Below are 19032 nucleotides of genomic sequence, written 5' to 3'. Positions count from 1 at the left end.
ACCCAGACCTGCTTAGCTTCAGGAAGGTGTTAACCTCAGGCAAGGTGCACCATGCCTTGGGAGTTTATGGTGTTTGCTGTCTCAACTGCCAAACTAACTTAGCTGGCTTGGGTACTTTGCTGTTCTCAGGTAGTGAAATGTAAGGTTAGGTTTTGCTTACAGTCTGGCCTTATTGCTGTAGCTAAGAGCGATCATCTGTAGTCCCAAAATTAGGCATTGGGTATTTCCCTGTCCAAATTGTACTAGCAAACTAAGTGAGTCTGTTTAGGACAGACTGTTTACTAAACAGCAAGAAAGCAATAGACACAGATTTAGTAGTAGATTTCATAGTGCCGTACTGCTGAGTAGCAATGTTAACAGCTAGATGGAAAAAAGAACTGGTGTTTGATTGGCACAGAATTACTTTTTAAGTGTCTACTTTTGAGACTTCATGACTTTATTTATTTGTTTCTTAAATGTACATCCTGCTTCCCCACCAAATGGTGTTGAAAGTATTTGCTTGAATAAATCCTGGAAAATACTTGGAGGTTGTTTCTTTTAGATTTCCTGATCTGGTTAAAAAACTAGGATGCTATACATTTCAGTAATAGATTGGTGGCTAGTCCTCTGTTGAGATGGCTTGCGAATAATGGCCTAATGAGTTTTCCATTCCTAGAAAGGTTTTATGAGTCAGTGCTGTTGTAGATGCATGTATTTCTTGACACTTTCAAATAAATGACCTCCTTTGATATGAGAGCTCCTTTGATATGTCAGAGTACCAGAGAATAGCCTGAGCAATCTCCTTTTAATTAACACCTTTTTGACCTCATTTGCTAGCTCCCCACAAGGTGCCAAGAGTTCCTTTCTGGCCACATGGTGCTCATCTAATTGGTTGAGCCCACCTGTTTGTCACTCAAGCTAAACATCTCAAAGATGGAATATGATCTCCCTATTCCTTTTCACCTCTTTTGACCATCCAGGGGTTCTGTCTGCTGAATCTATGCAGAGAAGAGGAGAGATGTTCAAAACTAGCCTACCCTATATGGTACCTGTAAGCACAGCTTCTGTATAGACTCTTCTTTCACCTTGCAAAATAACGTGTTTCTCCCAGCTAGGATTCATGCATCTAATTCTAAACAATTGCCAGGATTTTGTCATAGTCTTCCATTGATGTGCCATGTATTAGGATCCCATCCATGGGACAATTGCTCCTTTTAAATTTCTTAAGGAGTTTTGCCACCTTTCTTTGAAAATTTTTGGAAGCGTTTGTTGTTCCAAATGGCAAGCCTTCAAAAGGAGTGTGATGAATGTAATCAATTTAGCACTCTGGTTTGCCAGAAATCACTTGAGGTATCCAAATTGACAAATATTTTTATTCCTGTCACTTTTGGGAAAGATACTAGTGTTGGAAGTACATATTTTTTTATTAGAGTGCGTCTTCATTCAGCTTTTAAAGATCAATACAGATCTTCTTCTTTTTTCCACCTCTCCCCCGATGACTAGGAACTTTGGTGCACACCACAAGGTAGGCTTGATTTCCTTAATTATGCCATGTTCCTCCATCCTTTCCAGGTCCATTTCCACCTTGTGGAGTAAGGGAATGGGTGTTCTGCAGGCTGTTTGCATGCTGTATGGTTTGGTGTCAGGTCTTAAAACGTCCATAGGATTTCTTTTTATTAGACCAGGGTGTCCAAACCCTCCTTAAATTTATCCCACTGTTTTGCGCAGTCCCATTCTGCCGTTGCTCCACATTTGAGGAGATTATCCAGGTTTTGACTTCATATCACTTACATAGTATACACAAGCTGCTCTTCTATGCAGTTTGTTTGTACGTTAAAGCATCCAAGACAATTTAGAATACTCTCTTGTCTCTATAAAACAATCCCTGCCATATGCAGATCTCAGGAGATCCTTTGTATGTCTTTTTTGAAATAACTGTGACATCAGCTCCTGAATCTTTTTTTAAAAAATAGAAATCAGTTGTCCCAGAAATATATTCTATAGAGACCACCACTGGCATTCAAGAAAATTTGGCTGTCCGCTTGCATCATGTAGGTCAATAGCTCAGTGATAGAACATGCTTCCTAGGTTCAGTCTCCAGGTACAACTGGGAGTGACTCTTGCTTGAAATCCTAGAGTCACTGCCGGTCAGTGTAGACAATATTGAACTAAATGAACCAATGATCTGCCTCGCTGTAAGGCAGCTTCTGGTGTTCCTAACACATGATAGCAAAATGTCTTTTTTTTTTAACATTTGGAACTGTGCTCCTTTAGCTGACAAAATTCCTCTATTGTTATAAACATTTCCACATTTTTGCATGCTCTCTTAAAGGGTGGTCTTGTCTTGTCTTGTTGTGTCTGGCTACAGAATGCTTTAAAAATGGCTGGACTGCTTTCCTTTGTGCTGCTTTTGAAGAGAAATGAAGAGTGAATTTGTGGAATGGCTGCTGCTTCTAGTGTTTTGTGAAGTAGAGGTTACGTCTTCCAAGTTACATCACTCACTCCCTATCTTTGCCCTGATCTGTTTTGGGATGGGATCTGAAGTGCATTGGATTGTGACAAATCCTGAACCAAAGTGGGCTATTTAAGACAGTTCTGGGACTTATTTGAACTGAACCAAGATCTCTCCGAGGTGCCATGAACTGAAGTGGGGGCCTCCATAATGCTGTGTGATGCTTTAAAAGCTCAGATGTTAAAAAACACACAACACTACAGACAGCGTGTCTGCCAAAAATGAAACGTTTCTCCCCAAGTTTGCCATATAAGGAAAATGCCAGGGTGTGGAAAGCAGAAAGAGAGAGCTTCTTGTGTGACCAGCAGATGTGCCTTCTCAGAGGACATTATGAGCCCACTTTAAATGGACATTGGCTATGGGATACGGGGCTTTTGCCATTTGTTGCAAAATCCTTGGGGTTTCAATACACTGAGATTTCTTCAAAAGTCCTTCCCCTGGATTCACAATTGAATATGCTTCTCCCTAGCCTGGGTACAAGTCCCCTGGGACTCATGAATGTACAAAGGAGCTTAACTTTTCCTTTTACCATTGTACATTTTCAACATTTTCAAAAAAGAAATCTGCTCTTTATTTGATCTTAAATATGGTTTGAAGCAGCCTTTCTCTGCTGCTTGTCGGCTGCTGGCTCCGCACAAGTAGCAAGTTGTCTGCTTCAGTGTTTGGAAGAGATGGTTGCAATGTTCTTTCCTGCTAGTATCAGCCAGGAGCCCCCAAAGGATGACCCAAATACTCCATCACTGCACTGTCAGATCTGAACAGGAATAAATACTTAATTGTGAGTCATAGACTCCCTTGAGCTGCAGCAGCTGATTTTTGTACATGCTGTGCTTAGAACATGGGCTGTATGAAAACTCTACAAAGGCAGGAAGAATCTTTTGCCTTTCCCTGATCTAACTTACTGAGATGAGGACAGCCACAAGCTGCCATTTACCATAAGCAGGGCTGCATTTTTCTCTTGCCAATTTCCATCAAATAATCCCTATGGCTATTTTTCCAGACATTTAAATGTCTATTTGTGAAGCATCACAGTTCTGGACCACAGGTTGTGAACAAGCTGCATGCAGGATCTGCTGAAGATCAGATCTTGGTTTCTTATTCTGATTTGTTTAACAACATTAAATGAGAGTTTCCTGATTCAGATGCAATGGGTGACTCTGGTCCAAAGCAAGCCAGGATTTCTGTATCAAAGAAAGTGAGGAATATACTGCTCTGGCATGTGGTCATGCATCATAAACCGTGGTTTATGGAGCCATGGCCAAACATCTGAACAGCTACTATGTTCAATGAAGCTTACATCCAGTAAGTACCTAGGGATGGAGCTTTAATCTGGCAGATCACTATATACAAGCATTTAAATAAAAAGTAGGGTTCCCCATTTCCCTGTTGATAATGGGATTCATTAGTTTTCTCCTATCCATATTGTCATTGCCTTTTTACAGACTCTCACATGCCTAGAAATAAATGCACACATTGTTATAAATACATTTGCTATGTTTTTTGGTGGTTGCTGTATTATATTACATCCTGTCTTCTCTGTGCAGCTCTTGAAATCCATCACCTTTTGGGATAGAAACTGCTTTATATACCATACTGTGATTTGTGCCTTTAAAATATCCGAACTCTTCTCAGAATAAATGTGTTAAGGTGGAAAACCCCCGAACAGATTTACAAAGCCTTTTCTCCTCCTGCTTCTTCTGTGTAACTGATTGTTAATCCCTTGTCCCCCTTGGCACATATTACAGGACCTAGTTTGTTGTGCAAATATGGTAGCAATTTTATTTAACTTTGCTAATGATTTAATAATAAGAAATGAAGCAAAAAAAGGCATCAGACTCAAGGGATAAACAGAAAGCTATCCTCTTGATTCTCTTTCGGTGAACCATAATGAGGATACTGTAAAAAGCTTCAATATAGTGTGAGCTAGAATTCTTTATTTTTGATGTGAACTCTTGTAATAACCGTTATGCTTTCCGCCTCTCTAGGCCTTGCCATTTGTGGATCTCAAAGTGGATTATAAAAGAATAGTGATTTAAGGCCAGCAGATCCTCTGTGAGATAGGTAAGCATTATTATTCTCATTTTACAGATGGGGGAATCATGGACAGAGAGGTTTAGTGATGATTTCCTCCCCCAACCTCAAGACAAAGCCAGAAATAGCTCAGATATATTGTCTTCATATCTCCTGCTTTAACCACATGGCAATCCTTCTTTCCACATAACCTCTCTGACTCTATTTCCCCAACTGTAAAGTAAGGATAATAATACAGGTTCAGACAGATATTCGTGCAGGCACATTTCTTTGCCTGCTGAAAAGTGAGACATTTAGGTCTGACCCCACCTTTGAGGCTGGTCATATTCTTCCACTTGAAGTTTGGAGTGGAAAAAAAGCTCTCTTAAATTTTGTGGAAAGGAATTAATTCAGCAGGATATTGGCTAACTTTTGTTGTATGGTGAATTAAGAGTTTAAAAAACGGCATAATTATTTTTTATGAGGTGATTTAGAAACGGTCAGATAGAGGCATCGTTGTACTCTGAACTGCTGAATTTCCAAAACTGGAAGAATTTAAATACAGGTGTTTGTTTGTTTTTTTTAATATAAATAACTGTTCAGTATCATCCCATTGATGGCCAAACTAATGAAGCAGTGAAGGAGTTTACAACAGATGAACATGCATCATATTTTTATATAGATAAATTTAGGCAGTTTAATCAAGATTCCAAAGAGCATTTTTACTTATATGGAAGCCACAGGCAAACAGTGAATCCTCAGAGACCAAGCAAAAAGGAAAATAAAATCCCAGCAGAAGTGTGTTATTACTCGAGGAAAAAAATCAATATTGATTAGACTCAGAAGGGACTTTTCTTACAACAGCTTATGTCTAAGAATCTCTTCTCCATGAATCCCCAAGATCTGCAGGGGTGGTGGTGTTTGTTATGATGGTTATGATGATAAAGGTAAATCAAAATCCTTAGATGAATGCCAGTTTATTCCCATTGGTCTAAATGGATTTAAATGTGCATACCTCAACTCCATTTGTTGTGTGAATCCCTCTACGCATCCTTCATTGGTTTAGTAAAACCAAATTGCTTTTTGTGTGTGTGTATGAGGACGCGGGTGGTGCTGTGGGTTAAACCACAGAGCCTAGAAACAGAAGGTCAGCGGTTTGAATCCCCACAACGGGGCGAGCTCCCGTTGTTCGGTCCCAGCTCCTGCCAACCTAGCAGTTCGAAAGCACGTCAAAGTGCAAGTAGATAAATAGGTACCGCTCCGGCGGGAAGGTAAACAGTGTTTCCGTGCGCTGCTCTGATTCTCCAGAAGCGGCTTAGTCATGCTGGCCACATGACCCGGAAGCTGTATGCCGGCTCCCTCGGCCAATAAAGCGAGATGAGTGCCGCAACCCCAGAGTCGGTCACGACTGGACCTAATTGTCAGGGGTCCCTTTACCTTTACCTTTTTATGGCTCCGACTGCCAAAACACTACAATATTTAGCAGTTGTTGCCTATGAATACATGCAGCAACTAAATGAATGGTAAACATCATGTTTCCTGGAACCCAGTTGGTTTTGAGATAGTGACAATATTCAAAATGCATGCCATTGACATCTATTTCTTGCAATTGTAAGGAAATACTGGTTGGTTGTTTTATTATGATTTGACATTTTCAAACTATTTGTAATAATATTTCTTTTTCAAAGATTTTTGTGCAGATGCTTACATCTATACGGTAATCATTCATTAACTGATGAAAAGCAAAGTGATGTATTGAACACACTAAGTATTACATTTCATGTGGTTGTAGTTAGCAATGTGCAAGCTTCCCCAGACTTAGTTCAATCTGGATTTCACTAAAACACCTTAATTTGGACTTCATTACCATCAGGACCCAGGAAGTTCTCTGCCACTAACCCCTACCCAGACAGCCTTTGCTCTTGTCTCTTCCCTTTCCAAACCAAACCTGCATAGTATTGCAGGATGGGTGTGCAGACATGGCCAGGTGCATTCATTACACTTCTGCTAAAGATACAGAGGCAATTACATCTCCCTTGCTTCCTGGTGGCTGTAGGTGCATTAGCCATTAAGGCCAACATGGAGACTCAGATGCAATTCCTTCCCTGCATTATTTGGTAAGCTTGGTTAGAGAAAGAAATGGGCAGCAGTTATTGGCTTAAAAGATGACAGCCAAGCCCATTATGAGCTAAGTGCAAACTTCAGGTGGTGGTGCGGTGTTGCCTTGGTTTGTTATTGGCATTAGATGTCCAAAACTGGGAGAACTGATTCCCAACTCCCTTTCCCCATTTATGACCTTTTGGCAGCATCACTAATTGAAACTAACATTTCCCCCATATCTTACATTTACTTTTATTTGTTTTATTTATTTAATTTGTATACCACCCTTCATCTGAGTATCTCAGGGTGGTTCACAGCAAAAACATGCAAGATGAAAACACATGTGTAGCTTGTGCTTGTCTTTAATCAGATTTATACAGATACTGGTGATTCACGTAATTAATTAAGACCACATAAGTAATTAAGAACATTCACGTAATTAAGACCATATCATTTTACTCTGCCCCTACTACCAGGATGCTTGTGGAAAGATTATTGCCACATTGCTTAGAAGACTGTCCAGGAGTTCTAAATTGGAATTGTCTAGTTTACTTCTAGAAGATGGAAAACCAGAGATTACAATATTAGTCACAAAATTTTGCACGTCAGCCTATAAAATCAGTCACTTTTACCTACTGGATATATATAGACTTCTTATCTCTCTTTTAAATTATTAAGCCTTCAGTTTTACTTACTTACCTTTTTGTTTTACTTTATTTTATCCCTATTGGTACTTGTAGTATTAAATAGAGTATGCTGCTTTTTAACTAAATAATATTTTTTTTGTCTCTCTCTCTCTCTCTCTTTGATAATAAATCAGATACTGTTTCACACTGTCAGGATTCATAGAGTTTCTGAATCTTTAGAGATTCTCCCAGCTGTGGGGGAGCTGTTTATTTATAAGCAGCTCTTGAAGACTGGCAGAATGTTCAAATGCCCTAACCTTGTGGGCCGGGTTCAACTACATGAGACTTTCAGCCCGTCTCTTCTTCCATAATACCAATTTTCATTGGAAAGACCCATACAATCAGGCCCCATCCATATGGTCAGGCTGGTTTCCAGAAGCTTTTTAATCATTCTCTGAACCATACAGAACTCTACCCCCATCTCTTCAAGTTATACTGACCCTGCTGTTTGTCCACATGATCATTTTAACATTATCTTCATCCCATGATGTCAAGGGAGTGTTCTTGTTGGGATTATTGTCTGTCTTCCAACTCTACGCAAGCATTGTTTTATAACAGGGATAGAGAACCTATAGCTGCCATCAGCTCCAGTCTGCATGCCCAGTGCTCAGGGATGATGTGACTTCAGCAATATTTGTAGAGTCACAGTCTTCACCCTTGGATTACATGCTAACTTTGTTAAATTCCAGAGGATTAAGTGAGTTCAGGAATTGTTGTCCCAGGATCTGATCAAGTAGGCCTATAGTCTGTTCGTTTAATAACTGCATACTCTAATGAGTGTTTAAATTGGTTTTTAATTGATAGTGCCCCCTGGAAAGGGATATTCAGCATTGTCATGACGCTGCTGTAATGAAATTGTGTGAATAGAGAGATAGATAGATAGATAGATAGATAGAGATAGATAGATAGATAGAGATAAAGCTTGATTTGGTCAGTGCTTTATAAGTGGCTTCCCCAACAGCAAATAGTTGCCCAGTTTGCACATAACACTAAGCAAAACCATAACTTAGCACAAGTGAGTCTTCCAGAAAGAAGATCAAACCATGTTGCTCTTCCTCTTGTCCTGCTGCCACTGTGCTTCCATAAACTAAACCATCCCATCCAAACCCAAGATCATGGTTTGTCTCCCCAAGACAAATTAAGAGAGGTAAGCCATAAAACAAACCTTGGTTACAGCTTGTGGTTTGTTTGGAATGAGGCTTCACAATGACTTAGCTTTACAGCAGCAGCTGAACTAGATGAGGATAAAAGTGGCCACAAGGAAAGTTGTACAGAGACTGGATCAAAGCCTCTGTGCTATTTATTTGTGAGGGCCTCTTGGTTTTGTTTGGTTTTTTTTAATCTTAAAAGCAGCCAGGGTGGTAAATCAGTGCAGGGGTGCAGTTTCCAGCGAGATAGCTGTTAATGTGTTGCAACATAAACAACAGGGTCTTGCGGTACTTTAAAAACTGCCAAATTAATTACAGCACAAGTTTTCATGAAGTAGAGTCCACTTCATCAGACAAGGTGAATGGTAATCCTTAAATGCTTATGCCATAATTAGTATCAGTCTTTGACATGGCAGAAGAGACTTCGTTGTTCAGGGCTACATCAGCTTTTAGAACTTGTGTTGTTTTCCCAATATAATGCACCCTACAAGCTGCCAATTTCCCCAGTGGGGAAAAGACATGGAACCTGTTACGTGTCATTCCAGGGGGCACAATATGAGCTTTAGGAAGCAAACATCGAGGGACGCAGGTGGCGCTGTGGTCTAAACCACAGAGCCTAGAGCTTGCCAATCAGAAGGTTGGCAGTTTGAATCCCCATGACGGGGTGAGCTCCCATTGTTTGGTCCCAGCTCCTGCCCACCTAGCAGTTCGAAAGCACATCAAAGTGTAAGTAGATAAATAGGTATCATTGCAGCGGGAAGGTAAACAGTGTTTCTGTGCACTGTTCTGGTTCGCCAGAAGCGGCTTAGTCATGCTGGCCACATGACCCGGAAGCTGTTTGCGGACAAACGCCGGCTCCCTCGGCCTATAGAGCAAGAGAGATGAGCGTGCAACCCGAGAGTCGTCTGCAACTGGACCTAATGGTCAGGGGTACCTTTACATTTACCTTTAAGCAAACATCTGGAGGAATGGTTTCGCACCTCCAATTCCCAATGCCCTGATTCTTTTTCTCCTGCATTGGTATTTTTAATAGTTTTTTTTAAAAAAAAAATAGAGATCATGGATCTTCTCCTGTTTTATTTTGCTCAGATCAGATATTATGGGTTACATCCTTCCCTGGCTCTCCTCTTCTGGAGGGGGAAGGATTTTTTTTTTTTTGCTAATTTCCCTTCTCAGGCCCCTGCACTCATACCCCCAAAACCCTGCTACAAAGACTGTAGACCAGAGACCAACTGGCACAGTGAGGTAGGATGGAGAAGAGGGAAATTGGAAAAATCACTTTCTATATCTGGCCTTTCCAGGATCAAAGTGCTTTCCATGAGGTGTGAGTGAGGGGTTGGGGGACTACAACTGGACACAACAATAACATCCACTGACAACTTGATTTATTGATGTCTCTGCTTCTGCAAATACATGATTTGCATGTATTAATTCAGCTGTGGGTTATGAAAACACATTTTACTTTGATCCCAAAACCTCCATCTCACAAACCACCTAAACAACAGATTCTCCATATGGCTTTGGCTACTGTGATGTCAACACTAGCTGTAGGATGTTGCAAAAAGTAACACTTCAAGAAAATAGGCATTCTCTTTCTTTTTTAAAATGTAAAGTAGAGCCACACTAAAGAGGAAACAGTATCTCAGTTCGCTTCATACTTTGTATTCCAATACATAATGAACAGAGTCTACATTCAGTTTTCCAATTCTAGTAGCTTACCACATAGTACTGAAATCCAAACTGCAGTTTACAGTTCTGCAAGTTCAGTGGGGTCTTTTCTCTTTGTTTGAGCAACTGATCCTCACACCATATCACAAACTCCTTTTAAAACTCCCCTTACTTTCAAAACTTGCTACCATATGGGATGGAGGACTGTTGCTAATAGGGTTGTCCTCATAGAACTGATTTCATTGGATTCTAGGCAGTTAGTATCATCATGTATTTTGTTCATTTAAAATTCAATATAAAATGTTTAAACAATGCCTTTTTGAAAGCCTAATGGTGTCTCCACTACATCCAATCATGCCTTCCAAAATAGCCAGAAAGCTCCTGTTGAAGGAAGGGAATCTTCATCCTATTGCTTTTCAGTGGAAGAGTTTCATTCTTTCACCTGCAGTCCATAAAGTATCAAGTTTATCAAGTGATAAACCTTGATAGAGCATCCTATATAAATTTAAGAGTTTCCTGCTTTTCGTTGTTTATTTTAGTTTTTATTTGGATTGTATTTATTGTTAGTTTACAATAGGATAACATCAAAATATATTGTAAGCCTTTTGGGGGAAAGGATGTATGTAAATTTGTTGCTTATTTTTAATAAATAAAAATATGCATATATGTATTTTTTATACTGCCTTTCAGTAAAAATAAATAAATGCATATATGTAATTTTTTTATACTGCCCTTCAGTAAAAAATAATCACAGGCTACATAAAAGTAAAATGCAAATAAAGACATAGGTAAAATAAATAAACAAGTATAAACATAATAGATACTAAAGCTGCATATTCTTTGGACTAAATATTATTCCAACCTTTTAGTGTGTTTTGTATAATTTTGCCATAGTTTCTTTTAAAATTATTGATAGGATTATATTTTATTATTATTATTATTATTATTACAATTTATTACCTGCCTTTCACCCCAAGGTCCCAGGGTGGGTTACAACAATTAAAACACAATATCAAAATGTGTTTGAAACAAGTTAGGGTTCAAAGCAATTTAGGTTTAAAACAAACTAGAGTGTTCAACAATATTTCTGAAAAAAGTTATAACTTATTGCCATGTAGCAATGTTTCATTAAAGCAGTTTTAGGGATTTCTTTGTATTTCCTTCCCTCATAATGAAGCTGGGTTTTTTTTAACCCACACCTTATAATCTGAAGACACTGAAACCTTGGAGGTTAAATTTCACCCCATAAAACATGTTAATGATGATTCTTCCATGTGGCCTTTGATAGTTTGATGGCAAACCGTGTATTGACACAAGTGTAATATTTTCAAAAAGAACACTTCAAGAGAGCAAGTTTCTTTCTCATCTTAGCTGCAGGCATGCGACTCAGATGAGAATTTGATTTGGTGTCTTTTCTGAATGCCGCTACAAATTGTTTGTTACCTTTGCTCCCAATTACAGTCAAAATAGCTGATGTCTGGTGCTAACAATACACGGCCAGCATAGCTGGCAGATTTGGATACCCGTCTGCTAATGCGCTGGCCCTTTTCACCTACAAAAAAGAAGGTCAATTTTCAGCATGACAGTAAATGCCTGGATTTGAATGGTGGGATTAGTGCAACATATTTTCGTTTTCTGTCAGTCCCAGAAAATACATATATCTGTTGGTGACTACGATAATGGTTCAGTTAGAAAGGGAAGGAAAAACCAGTTTAAGATTGTTGTGGGATCTTTAGCTTTAGCAAATAGGAGAAAGGAGAAAGCAAATTGGTTTCAAAGTGCTACTTTTATAATGCTATATTGAAGTGAAAGTGTGCTTCTTCATCATCCAAAATGTACAAAAAGCATTACTGACTCCAAGTACCTGAGATAGCAGTTCTTGGAAAAGTTTGACTCATAAATCTAGAGAACTGCTATTGGTTAGCCAGCCAGTCCTGGGTCCAGTGTAGGTTCCTATACCTGATATCCTATACCTGATATCTCTTGAATTGGTGTTTTCATTGAAATTTTTTTTAGTGTCTTCAAGGTGAATGTGGTTGATGTACAGTGGAACCTCGTATTACGTACCATCCTTCTTGCAAACGCTTGCGGGTTATGAGCTCCTCTAACCTGGAAGTAGATGCTCCCAGTTGCAAACTTTGCCCCAGGATGCGAGCGGAAGTCATGCGCCAGCAGCGCGCCAGCAGTGGGAAGCACCATTAGTGAAAGCGTGCCTCATATTATGAGCAATTTCGGCTTAAGAACAGACCTCTGGAATGAATTAAGTTCGGAACCAGAGATACCACTGTAAAAGCTTTCTCTAGCCTGGTTTGCACATAATGCTAAACTTTGTTTCTTTAAACTATGGTTTGTTTGATTGTCCAGCAACTTAACTAGGGTTTCTTTACTGTGAACAAACCACAGTATGAAGCCATGGTTTGTTGCTGGCATACAGACCGTAGTTTGCTTTAACTATTTCTTGGTGTTTTGTGCAAACCCAGTACACATCCTTAACCATAGTATGCTAGACCACCCCATCCCAGACATGTAATCAAGCTATAAAGGCATGAAACAAGAGGATCTGGAATACAATAATGCAATCTTGGGATAAACAAGAGCATTATATGTGAACCAGGCCACTCTCCCTTTGTCTGTCTGGTGTGCAATTTTGGCACTACCAGCTATGAATATGATAGATTGATGAGGCAAGCTGCTCTAGAAATAGTAGAACTATCATGCAGAAATAGATTGTGATTGGAACAATACATTGTATAGATTGTCCATGTTCTTCAGTCTAGGTTACAATTCTACATAGGTAGCTATAACCAGGGCTACCAGAGAAGTCATAACAAGCAGTTGGGTTTCAGTAATGTAAAATCACAGTAATTCTCCTCTCCTAAATCTAAAATTCAGCATGATCTGATACAGATCAAGAAATTTGTGATGCTTCAATATACTTGGGAGCAAACCCCCATGGAAATTGAACAGAATTTACCTAGATTTATGCTGCATGACCTGTTGATTTCAGTGGGGAAGAAAGCACATGCTCAAATATCTTCAGTTTTACAAATGGGACTTTAAAACACTGTAGTTTTGCTAAACCACATCCACTTTGTTGTAACAACTTTACTATTTGCCTATCAAAATGGAAAACTACTGAAAGAGAACATTAAAGCCCAGTTATCACTGCTACCTATGGAGTACTGAGCTCTGCCCACTGCTGTTTCTTCTATTTAATATAGAGCACCAGCTATGTGTTAACATGCCACAGAATTATTCTTTGTTTTCTCAGAAGTTTCTTTCTTTCCCCCCACAGCACGGAAAAGGATATGCTAGTCAATTCTACGGGACTTACCTGAAGCAGCATGATTTGCACAAAAGTCGACCAACAAAAGCATCAACTTTTCAACGTCATTATCTTGGCCATCCGATTCTGTGTAAAACTGAAGATTTACTGTGCTGTTGGAGACATCTTGGCCAATAATAGGACCTAATTGCTCTCAGCAGGCCTGAGAAATGAGTTGAAATGTATGGAACTGTAGAAACTTCAAGGGGCAACTGACTTTGCCTCCCTGATCAGTGTGTGCCTGTTTACAGCACTATATCGCTCTCTGTTTCTCTTTCTCTCTCCAAAATGTCACTGAGCCCTTTAGATGTTTATATTCGCCACAAGAAGCCAATCGTACAGATTTTAAAAAAGGAAACGTGCATTATAAATGCAATATCACTGTTTTAAACTTGACTGTTTTATATTATTTTTGTGTGATCAAGTGTCCCCCAGACTATTCCAACTTTACAAAAGAAATTGTGAATCATGTTCTTTTCACCTGTGGGTCATGGAAATGTTGTTAATCTGCAGACCCACAAAATATCAAAGACATTCTGTAGTTTATACACCGTGTTGCAAAGTGTTTACTGTACTATTTCAAAGCTTCTAAATAAATATAAAATATATATATTATATTACATATAATTTTCCGGGAAACGTGGTACCATTTAGTTGATTTTTAAATGAATTCATACAATCCGCACCATACACTAAAGCGAGAAGGTAATTCAGGGTCCTTAAATTATCCTTGCCTAAAAATAAAATAAATCTTTAATAATACTTCCCAAATTTTTGTACTTTGGTCAATCCTGTTTGTCCTTGTTAAAAAAAAAAAAAAAGCTGTAAGCAACAACATTTTTTCCCCGAAAGTTGTACTGAATTTTCAATGCCAAAGATACAGCTGTCAATAATTATGAAAATGAGCACTGACTATGTACTATCGAAGTATATATATCAACCTCCATTATTTTGATTCTATTTCTATGGTTTTTAATTTGGAATCAAAAAACTTTTTATAAAGGCTCTATAAACTCACATGTATATGTTGTTAAAGAGTACACTGGGTGTCTGTACATTTTGCAATGTAAGATATGATGTTAAGTGAAGATAACTATTTTAAGGCAATCTCCCCCTACACACATGCGCCACTAGACTCATAGCTGACAACATATATCATCGTTTAACCTTGTTTTGCACAAATACATCTTTTCATGCTGACTTGCAGTGGTTTTCAAAGAAAGACCAACCACAAAGTCATACATGTTGCCAAGCCATTAATTTGATTAATTTCTCTTTAACATAAAAGTGATTTGAAGTTAGGAATAGTCAGAACCAGCTTCAGTGGTGAGCAGGTTAGTCCTGCCTGTGTTAACATTTTGTAGTTTGGATGGTTTGAAGCGTCTCAGAAAGGATATTTTTATCAGAAAAAGAATAAATTGTCAAAAATTCAAAATGCTGCAAAGTAAAGGCTTCCTTTACTTTCATGGCCTCTGATTACAAGTACCATTGAAAAAAGAAAGGTCAAATATAGTGAGGTTTTTCATTTGTTCTTTCTGTCGTAATGCTACTGTCTTTTTCTTTCTCTCTGATGACTACCTGTCAAATGTTCAGGAAAACAACAACCATAAAAGCATGTCTTGTGTTTCAGTTGGAGGTAATGGATGCAGTGCCCTTTTGAATGAAGGATAAGAATCCACTCTTTTTATTTTGGAAGCTTTTGGTTCATACCCTAGGACCATAAAATTGCTTCCTTGCTGACAATGAATTCTGTTCACAGGGTATATATGACTCGGTATAAGTAAGGGTGGGGGGGGGGAGTGAAAATACTATTACACTATTATTATTATTATTATTATTATTATTATTATTATTATTATTGAGTCTGTGTATACAGCAATGCACACATGAAGCTTATGAAGCTTCCCTGCAGGCAGACTTCCTCATTCACTTCTGTGGTGGGGGTAACTGTTTGCAAGCATATCTTTGTACTTCCAGGTGTGTAAGTGCATCAGAGTCCCAATAGCTGCAAATTGTTGCAGAGCAGACTGACACCAGTAGCAGCTACAAGAATTTATTCTGCCAATTATTTTCTGCCGTATTCCCATTGTGTGAATGGGAACTGTGTGTACAAAAGTTGTTGACTTATAAGCAATGTTAGTTTCCAAACTCGTAACGAAACAAAACAAAATATTCCTGCTAAATACTTTTAGTGCATATTTCTAAATTATTTATATATTGACAGGGATTTCTTGGGATCCATTTAACAATGTGTATTATATATGAATCACAGAAGAAGAAGAAAGCACACAAATTAACTATTAATTTGAGCAAACACAGCCGTAAATTCTTCTTTAGCTTTAGGTAATGGGAGTTCTGGTCACCTATATGCCTTGTTAAGTTTTATGGTGGGGAGGGGGGAATGGGCTATTAATAATGAAATGTGTGAAGAATATTTCATTTGAAGAAATCTGTCAACTTGAGTGTGGTTTTAAGGCAAGAAATGGAATGCCCCTCCTGGAACTGGTTTTGCTTTATTTTTATAGCCTCTCTATACAGAGGTGTATACTGTAAATTAGGGTTGTTTCTAGTCCTGTGGAGAAAAAAATATCACTTTTTCTTTTTCTTTTTTATAGACTATTAAAGGTGTTTTTATTTACTGAAAATCTCCCTCACATTTTGCCCGCAACTTTTTTGGGGAAAGTATTCATAATGCTGTTATTTCATCTGTCTTTTCTAGTGCATTTATTCCACCTCTCTCTATAATGGATTATGAGTAGAAGACATGGGCATGCATCAATTCATTTCATGCTTTCGCCTTTCCTTATCCTCCTGTTTCTGTATATGCTCAATGCAACTGAGGTCAGTGGGAGACTTGTGCATGGAAACATGATCAAGCTGGGCTTTTAGATGCCTAAACAGAAGATGCTAACTACTACAAAGGGGAATGGTTCAAGGACAACTTCCTTCCCCAACCTGGTTGCCTACAGATGTTTTGGCCTAGGACTCCCATCAGCTCAAGCCAGCATGACCAATGGTCATTCATGGAAGATAAGTCTTGTAGTCCAACAGTGACTGGATGGCATCTGGTTGTGGGGTAGCCTGATCTACTACTGTCAGTGATTACGTTTTGTTACTACAAGGTGTCTTCTGGTATGTGTCCCTAGCAAAGCGTTTTCTGGTATTTGTGGCCTGGTGGAAACCCAACCTATGTTTTTAAAAACCAGTAGCACATTATGCAAGTGAAACAATTCACCACATGGACTGATGTGGGAAAACCCCTTCATTTTGAAGAAACAATTTTAGAGAAATTTGACCTGCTGGAGAAATTAAGCATATTCCTCCTGCTCAGCAGCAGCCAATGAGGTGACTTCCAGATCTATGGGATTTCAGCTCTAATAATTCTTGACCATTGGCTGCACAGGTTGGGTTAGAAGGAAGTCGTAGTCCAATTTCATCAGCACAGCATCATGCTGGCCACCTCTGCTGTAGCTATTGCATAGACAAGAGTGTAAAATATTCAAATAGCTTAAATACTAGTTTGTTGACTTGATGCACTTTTGCTGTGGGCATAAAGGCAATTTGGATTTTCCCCCCCTGATTTCCTTGTGAACCATCAAATGTGGAATTTGAATTTCTTTCAAGACTCCTAATTCTCTGCACTTTTACTCATCCCAAGACTCTTGGGGAAACATTCACAGCAGCTTCCAATACAGTATGAGAAGTTGCTGTGAAAGATATAGAAGTTTCAGGTGTGATCCTAAAGGACTTATCCAACACAACTAAAACCAACATAATCTGCTTAGAGAGAATGGATCCTTCTAGCTTTCTGCATGCCAAATGCCTGCACAGGTATAGAATATCTGACGTGGTACAAATGCAGTTCTGCAGCTGAAGCTAAGCAGGTTTAAGACTTGTAAGCTGCCTGATGGGAAACCACCCAAGTACAAGAGAAAAGTATGTTGTGGACTCTTTGAAGGAACTACTGGATATCAGTTTCTCAGGCATGGTAGACTTGTAGCAATGCAGCCTGGGGGGGCGGGATTGGAAATGACAACATGCAGCTACTTTTAGAATAGTTTGCATCCACTTATTAGATAGCATACCAAGGTGTGTGTGTGTGTGTGTGTGTGTGGTTTGGATTTTTCATCAAAATTATATGAATGGGCCCCAAATCCCATAACAGAAGGGTGGTTTTAAAAGCCAATATATTTTATTTTGTCTTGTTTTTACTTTGAGGATCTTTCCCTAAAGTAAAAATAAACAATTTAAACAATTCCTTGCATTTCTGAACGATGTTTAAGTTTTCCAATATTGATGAAGTATGTAAAATGGCATTTAGTATTTCAGCCCCAGATTCACAGAGCTGCATATGGCACAGAACCTCAGCTTCCTCCTTTCAACAGCAAGCCCCTGATAGGATCTGCATTTGATCTGATCTGCATTGTCCAGCAAGATTCTCCTGCACCTTGCCAGAAATTTCACAGAAGCCTCCAGTGCAATGTGAGGAGATTTCAGCTGTGAAAAATTGAGCAGGTCCAGGTTTAAAGCCTGAGTAGGTTGCCTTGAGCCTGGCCAACACAATTAAATTATAATTGCTCTTGGTCATGTCACAGAGATTGTAAACAGATGCAGCCTGACATGTTAGGAACCCTGGAAAGCTGCCTTATAATGAATCAGATCATTAGTCCATCTAGCTCAATGTTGTGTACACTGACTTGCAGTGGCTCTCCAGGTTTTCATCCTTTCCAAGCCCTACTTGAGATACCAGGTAAAGACCCTTGGACCTTTAGCTTTCAAAGCCTCTGCTGTTAACACGGAGCTGTGGTCATTCACCGTAATTTTAAGTCAGTAGCAAGAGTTCTCATTGCAACATTTTCCAAACTATACTTTCTTTGCATTTTTTAAAAACTTCGTTTAATATCATGGTTTTAATGTCCAACAAATAGTTCAAAGGTCCAACAAATAGATGGAAAACAAGATTTAGCCCTTTTATGTTACGTAGCTTAAGCTGCAACTGCAACCTCAATTAATGGAGAACAATTCAACCACCATCACCACCGCTTATGCCAGGATTGGGTTGAGTAGAGGCAAGTTGGCTTCCAGATCTGTGGGCAGGCAGCACCCCTACCAGTGGAAACCAGTGAAGAGGCCCCAAATGGGTCATTCTGGGGCAGGGAAGGGACTGAGCTGGCTGAGGACCTGCTGACTCCCAAGCCGGTCTTGCAGCTTTGCAAACTGACATTGGGCCCAGTCTGGACCCGATGGTCCTGCCTCACACGTTCCATTGCGGCTCCCATAAGTAGAGTTGCCACATGTCTTGTATAATACAGGGTAGTCCCATATTTCAATGTAAAATGCTGTGTCCTGTATTGATACAGATTTGTCCTGTATTTCAAGTCTCTTTCTCTGCCCAGTTAAGGATCCTCTCCAAATGTATGTGTTTGAAAACGTGTGTGAAAGGTCATGTCTTTAAGCTCTGGGTAGTCGAGCACAGACAGATTTACAAATTCATGTTTATGTGAGCATGTGTGCATGTGTGTGTGACAAATTCCAGAGGAGCCATCCTATTAGGCTGCAATAGATCTTAATGGATTGCTTTGAAGCCACCTCTGCACTAGAAGA

At 39.1% G+C, this 19032-nt stretch overlaps 1 protein-coding gene across 8 annotated transcripts in view; it reads left to right on the top strand.

Moving 5' to 3' along the window:
- PCDH10 (protocadherin 10) overlaps positions 1–16073 on the top strand; it is a 54145-nt gene extending 38072 nt beyond the window's left edge. For 2 of the 8 annotated variants that reach the window (XM_081021888.1, XM_081021884.1), the window contains 3 exons: positions 1483–1504; positions 4477–4552; positions 13399–16073. In XM_081021888.1, the coding sequence (XP_080878014.1) occupies positions 1483–1504; positions 4477–4519 (65 nt within the window). In that variant the 3' untranslated portion in view covers positions 4520–4552; positions 13399–16073. The remainder of the gene's footprint in view (positions 1–1482; positions 1505–4476; positions 4553–13398) is intronic. The other 6 variants (XM_081021890.1, XM_081021886.1, XM_081021889.1 and 3 more) reach the window with 3 other exon arrangements.
- The last annotated feature ends 2959 nt before the right edge of the window (positions 16074–19032 follow it).

Source organism: Podarcis pityusensis (genome assembly GCF_964106645.2).
Source record: "Podarcis pityusensis genome assembly, chromosome: 9".
Lineage (NCBI taxonomy): Eukaryota > Metazoa > Chordata > Lepidosauria > Squamata > Lacertidae > Podarcis > Podarcis pityusensis.
This window is presented reverse-complemented; position numbering and strand designations above follow the sequence as displayed.